Below are 6,760 nucleotides of genomic sequence, written 5' to 3' on the forward strand. Positions count from 1 at the left end.
ATGGGGACACAAAAATGACTACAGGATCATTTGACAAATTCATTGATGGAAAAAACTGTTTTGTTCAAGATGCTGTTGTATACCTAGAGTACTTTGTGAGAAGGTGGGCTAACTGCAATAGGAGCTAATTGTGGCAAAGTCACCTAGATTAATTACAGAGTGAATTCTTGCCGCATTTCCGCACATCTGTAAAAACAGCGTTACGCCAGCCAAATGGCGTAATGCTAAATATAATCATGCCTCCCGGCCCCTCCTTACCTTTTTCCTGTCTTGCTCTTCTCTGCTGCCTTTTTGCACTTCTCACCCTCCACATTGCTTGCTTGAAATGGTGGAAGAGAGCCATACTGTTTATATGTGACTCTCTTCTGCCTGTCTATCAAGCCAGGAAGCCAATCCCCTTTCTTCAAGCTTTAAAGGTCCCGTGATGCCCACTATTTTTTGTAATGCATACTTCTCCATGTCAGACGCACAGGAAACTCACAACAAAACTTATTCAAAAGAAAATAGTTTTATTGATTAGCACTATACGCATTGGACTGAAAGTCAAATCTGACTCGAAGCCAGATTTGCCTCAGCTTATCAATACATTTCTCCCGCCCAAAACTTGACAGTTCCCAAGGAGGGGGGTTAGTGAGAAAAGACATATGTGAAACAACAACAGGATTCCAAACTCCCATCCTTGAGAGACTTGACAACAACCCTGTGTGCCCATAACAAGATAAGGTTAGAATAACATCACTATTCTATTTTATTGCTACAAACTACAAGGCCGGGGCTAGCAGGCGCCAGGTTCAATTAAGCAGTATAACTGACATGGAGGAACTCAGGCTAATTTATGACAGAGATTCTACAATCCTGACATCCCTCCGCATTAAAACTAACTTCACTCCTCCATCTAGCCGGCATCTACTGGGCGAGGACAATCCGGGAATGCCCGATGGAAAGCCCGGAGGAGGCGGGGTGCCTTCACATTCCTTGCCTCCACCCACTCTTTGTCCCCCGAGGGGAAATCTTTCCAATCGACCAGATATTGAAGGCGACCCTTGTGCAAACGAGAGTCTAAAATTTGGTTGACTTCATAGTGGGTGTCTTTATCGATGAAAATTGGCACAGGCTGGTCTGGAGGAGGGTGCCACTCGTCAGGGACCGGAGCTCTCCGCAGCAGGCTGGAATGAAAAACCGGATGCACATTCCTATAAGTCTTTGGTAAAGCTAGCTCAACAGTCACAGTATTAATCAGTTTTATCACTTTAAATGGCCCCACGTATTTAGGGCCAAGTTTCTTTGACTTCTGTTGGCACCTCAGGTTCTTAGTAGACAAATAGGCCAGGTCTCCCACTTTCCAGTCAGGTGCAGGTACTCTTTTCTTATCCGCTTGAGCTTTATAGGCTTGTTTTGCCTCCTTGAGGCTAGCTACAATTTCTGGCCAACCTGTACTGATGGTGGCTGCCCATTTATTTATGTCAGGAGCCTCAGTGGAGTGGAGCTCCCAGGTGGGGGCTGTTGCTAAATCAGTCCCATACACTACTTTGAAAGGTGATACCCCAGTTGAGGCGTGAACCCCATTGTTGTAGGCAAATTCGGCCATCGGTAATAAAGAGACCCAATTGTCCTGCTGGTGATTGATGAAACAACGTAAGTACTGTTCCAGGATTTGGTTTACCCTTTCGGTCTGGCCATTTGATTCAGGGTGATAGCCTGAAGTGAGGGCTTGCTCCACCCCCAAAAGTCTCAGGAGTTCCCTCCAAAACTTAGAAACGAACTGGGGGCCCCGATCCGTCAGGACACGTGTCGGGATCCCGTGCAGACGTACCACGTGTTCAATGAAAAGAGAAGCCAATTTTGGTGCTGAAGGCACCCCCGTGCAGGGAATGAAGTGAGCCTGTTTGGAAAAAGCATCCACTACCACCCATATAACGGTGTTCCCATGGCTGGGAGGGAGGTCCGTAATAAAGTCCATAGTGACATCTGTCCATGGACGAGAGGGGGTGGGCTGTGGTTGCAATAGCCCCTTTTTCTTGCCTCCAACCGGTTTTGAGGCAATACAAACAGGGCATCCCTGCACATATTTCTCCACATCTTTGCGCAGGGACGGCCACCAATATTGTCTCCTGACTAGGTGCAAAGTTTTTACAAAACCAAAGTGTCCAGCAGTTTTTGCGTCGTGGCAAAGTTTCAAAACTTTTCCCCTGGCCGCCACAGGAGTCTCTCGCCCTTAAAAAAGAGCCCCCCCTTCTCAGTCAGATCAGGGCGGAGGGAGCAAAACTCCGGATCTTGTGACATCCCCTTCTGGACCCAGCCCCCTGGGATGGGCGTATCAGTCTTTACGTGGCTGCGCGTCACAGCGGCCATCCCTAGTTGGGCGGGAGTGAAAACGGTGTCCACCAATGGGTCTCGTTTGCTGTTGTACTGGGGCAGGCGCGATAATGCATCTGCCAAAAAGTTCATTTTACCCGGCAGATGCTTTAGGGAGAAGTTGAAACGGGCGAAAAACTCTGCCCATCTCATTTGCTTGGCGGAAAGCGATCGGGGCTGCTTAAGTGCCTGAAGGTTTTTATGATCCGTCCAGACTACAAATGGGATCGCGGATCCTTCTAGCCAATGCCTCCAGGTGGAAAGGGCCAATTTTACTGCAGCCGCCTCTTTTTCCCAAATTGCCCAATTTCGCTCTGCCCCTGAGAATTTCTTTGACAGATAGGCCAGCGGGTGTAACTTTCCGTCCTCCCCCTCTTGGAGGATCACGGCCCCCATTGCTACGTCCGAGGAGTCTACTTGTACAGTAAATTGCTTAGAAGGGTCAGCATGGGCCAGTACGGGTTCGGACGTAAACAATAACTTTAGTTTGTCGAATGCGTTTTGACAGGGGGGAGTCCACAGAAGGGGCGTCCCCGGGCGGCTCGCCGTTTTTCCCCCTTGTTTGGTTTTCAACAAGTCAGTGAGGGGCAGCGCCACTTTGGCAAAATTGGGGATGAAAGTCCTGTAAAAATTAGCGAACCCTAAGAAACTTTGCAGTTGCCTCCTGGTGCGGGGAGGTTCCCAAGCCAGCAAGTCACGCACCTTGCCAGGGTCCATCTCAATCCCCGCTTGGGAGACACGGAACCCCAGAAACTCCACCGCATCGCGGTGGAACTCACATTTAGACAGTTTAGCAAACAATTGGTGCTTTCGCAAGCGGTTGAGCACCTCGCGTACCAGATCAGCATGACTCTCAACATTCTCAGAATACACAAGAATATCATCAATGTAAACCAACACCCCTTGGTACAATAAATCATGCATAATTTCATTAATCATATTCATGAACACGCCCGGAGCGCCGGCGAGGCCGAACGGCATTACGGTGTACTCAAATTGCCCCAGGGGGGTGTTAAAAGCCGTTAGATATTCGTGCCCCTTCTTGATCCGAACTCGGTAATAGGCTTCCCTCAAATCCAATTTTGTAAAAATTCGTGCCTTCCCCAAGTGGCCCAACAAGTCTTTTATCAGGGGGAGCGGGTAGGCATTGCAGGTGGAGACCGCATTCAACCCACGGTAGTCAGTACACAAACGTAGCGAACCGTCCTTCTTTTTTACAAAAAGGACCGGGGCCGCCAATGAAGATGTGGCCGGTCTAATAAAACCCCTCGCCAAGTTCTTATCCAAAAATTCCCTAAGCTCCGCCATTTCCCGGGGGCTCATGGAATAAAGTTTGGCTTTGGGGAGTGGTTCCCCTTTCTTTAATTCAATGGCACAGTCAGTTTTACGGTGGGGAGGCAGTTGGTTGCACTCTACCTCCGCGAACACATCAGCAAAGTCTCGATACACAGGAGGGAGCGCTGTCCCCCCCGATCCCAAAGCGGCCACAACCCCCGTCAGTGGGGAATCCCGCGGTCGAGCGTGCTGCTCGCAGGCGGGAGAGGTAAAGTCCACGGTCCCTTCTTTCCACTTCACTAGGGGGTCATGTTCCTTCAGCCAATCCAACCCTAACACACAAGGGAAGGCAGAATGAGGGGCTACCAAAGGCTGGATTTGCTCCCAATGTTTTTTTATGTCCAAGTCCATTGGGCGCGTTTTCGCCGTGGCCTCCCCTCCGGGAGCACATTTCCCATCCAATTGGGTGATGGGCAAGGGTTCCCTCAGCGGCACCTTTCCCACCCCCAAAGTCTCGGCCAGTGCTGGGCTCACTAGGGATTGGGTGCACCCTGAGTCCACGATACACCGGACTCCCACTGTTTTCCCCGACTTGGGGTTGGAGAGCTTGGCAGGTAGGAGTAGTAAGGGGGAATCACTCACCACGCGTTTGCCCCTGTTGGCGGCCTGCTGGCGGGGCGCCTTTACAGCAGACCGTCCTCGTTTCCCGACTGCTCCTCGGCTTGATCCTCGTCCTCCAGCCCGCTTCCCTCCTCCGAGTCGTCCACTGCTGGCACGGCAGTCACCGGCGCCAGGAGAGACTTGGCACTTTTCTTGGGAGTGGGTTTCTTGGCAGGCTGGGCTTTCGGTGGGGCGCTGCTCACGGCCCTCGGGGTCGCTGTTGCTTTTGAGGGGCAGTTTGCGAGAAAGTGCCCCGCTTGGCCACAACCCAAGCACAGCCCTTTTTCCATGCGCCGGGAGCGCTCAGACGGCTCCAACTTGGCTCGGGGCTTGGTTTTCGCCGGGGTGGAAGTTTTCGCCACGGTTTTGCCTGCCAGGACTTGCACCATCGAAGCTCGCTCCAATCGATTTTCCATCTCCCCAGCCAATTGGACCCAACCTTCGACTGTAAGCGGGTCTTCCAGGAGGAGGCATTTGTCTGCCAGAGTAGGATTGAGGCCCCCCACAAACGACAGCACACGTTGGGGCTCCGTCCAGTCCGGCACCGAGGAAGCCAGCTCTTTAAACTCCCTGGCGTACTCGACCACTGACAACTTCCCTTGCCGGTGAGCCCTGAGTTTCTTCTCCGCGGTCTCTCGTTCGAACGGTTCCACGTACATCTGGCGCAGGGCTCTCATGAAATGGTTGTAGTCACGAATGGCTTGGGGGTGATAGCGGTACAAGTCCACAAACCACTTGGCTGCTTTGCCTTCTAGGGCTTGGCCCACGAAGCGCACTTTCTCAGCATCATCCTGGAAAGTGAACCCCATTTCCATCATGTAGGCCTGGAGGTGCACCAGAAACGTAGGAAAATCGGAGGGGTCTCCGGAAAACTTAGCCTTGAATTTATAGGTGCTCCGCATCTCCACACCCCGGAGGTGGGCTGGTAGGCGCCCCGGGCCCCAATCCGCCGGTGCCGGGGCCGGTGCTGGGGGTCTTGCACCGCGGCCGATGCCTCGTCCTCTCCCCGCCGCCGCTCTTGCTCGTTCCGCCACCCGGGCTGCCTCCGCTGCTCGCGCTGCCGCTCGCGCCGCTTCGCGCGCCGCTGCTGCCGCCGCCGCCTCGGCTCCCGCAACGTCCGCTGCCGCCGCTGCTGCTGCCGCCGCCGCTGCGTCCTCGCCCCCGTCCGCGCCGTCTCCTCCGGCTCCATCGCCGCCCGCGCCGCCTTCGTCCTCTCGCTCCTCGCCCTCGCCTTCTTGTTCGCGTTGCTCTCTCGCTCGAGCCTCTGCCTCCGCCTCGATTTCCAGCTGCGCCCTGGCCCTGGCCAACGCCTCAGCATCCGCTGCCGCTTGCGTGTCCGCCATGCCGTGCTCCCGCAGTGCAAGCCCACCACTCACTCGTCGCAGGCTGGTATCGTGCGCACCACCACCACGCACTTCCTTCAGCAGGCGTTGCGTTCGGCGCTTCTCCTCCGGATCCAACCGACCCGAAAGATCCTGCAGCCAGTTAGTCACCCTGTCCAGCTTGTACTGCAAGTCCTGTGTCTCACCCACAGGCTCCAGCGCGTAGCTAGGCAGTCCCAGGTGCTCCGGCCACCTCTCGTCCCCAGTAGGGCGGTCGTATTTTGACAATCGCCTGCGCTGGGTGACGTGTCGTTCCAAAAATTCCTCGGGCCCCGGGGTTGTCCCCGAAATTGCCCGCATCATGCCCGAGCTGTGCGGGCCGGCACTCGCGCCGTCGCCCTGGGAGAGGTCCCAATCCAGGCCCTCTCCCTGCTCAGAAAAAGTATGTCCCTCGCCCTGCATTTTGCAGGTGAAAGGAGTTGTGAGATTTGACTTGATGTCAGACGCACAGGAAACTCACAACAAAACTTATTCAAAAGAAAATAGTTTTATTGATTAGCACTATACGCATTGGACTGAAAGTCAAATCTGACTCGAAGCCAGATTTGCCTCAGCTTATCAATACATTTCTCCCGCCCAAAACTTGACAGTTCCCAAGGAGGGGGGTTAGTGAGAAAAGACATATGTGAAACAACAACAGGATTCCAAACTCCCATCCTTGAGAGACTTGACAACAACCCTGTGTGCCCATAACAAGATAAGGTTAGAATAACATCACTATTCTATTTTATTGCTACAAACTACAAGGCCGGGGCTAGCAGGCGCCAGGTTCAATTAAGCAGTATAACTGACATGGAGGAACTCAGGCTAATTTATGACAGAGATTCTACAATCCTGACACTCCATTGCTATGCCTATGCATGTAATCATAGATGCATTGCACTTTTTGAATGCTACCCCTCCTTGAATCATGAGTCTTGTTAATTTTAAACATTAATCTTGTTCCCGATTTGAGGGGGAACTTTAGAGAGGCATGCTTTGTGCTACAAAATTTGGAAAAAAATTCTTTTTGGCATCGCCTGTACTCTTGTACACTGTTGCTCCAGGATTTCAGATATGTTTTAAAAATATGTTCCTGTCCCCGGGAG

At 52.8% G+C, this 6,760-nt stretch overlaps 1 protein-coding gene across 1 annotated transcript; it reads right to left on the reverse strand.

The window, feature by feature from the left end:
• Nucleotides 1-1,048: 1,048 nt before the first annotated feature.
• On the reverse strand, nt 1,049-6,420 carry LOC143830175 (uncharacterized). The gene is made up of 2 exons (XM_077322200.1): nt 4,273-6,420; nt 1,049-1,166 (listed from the first exon to the last, which is right to left on the reverse strand). The coding sequence occupies exon 1, from the start codon at nt 6,072-6,074 to the stop codon at nt 4,314-4,316; it is 1,761 nt and encodes a 586-aa protein (XP_077178315.1). The 5' UTR covers nt 6,075-6,420; the 3' UTR covers nt 1,049-1,166; nt 4,273-4,313.
• Between the last annotated feature and the right edge of the window lie 340 nt (nt 6,421-6,760).

This window comes from Paroedura picta, chromosome 2 (assembly GCF_049243985.1).
Source record: "Paroedura picta isolate Pp20150507F chromosome 2, Ppicta_v3.0, whole genome shotgun sequence".
Taxonomy (NCBI): domain Eukaryota; kingdom Metazoa; phylum Chordata; class Lepidosauria; order Squamata; family Gekkonidae; genus Paroedura; species Paroedura picta.

What these genes read in the sequence shown, in the direction of transcription:
- LOC143830175 (XM_077322200.1), bottom strand. Translation starts at nt 6,074, where the DNA reads ATGCAGGGCGAGGGACATACTTTTTCTGAGCAGGGAGAGGGCCTGGAT.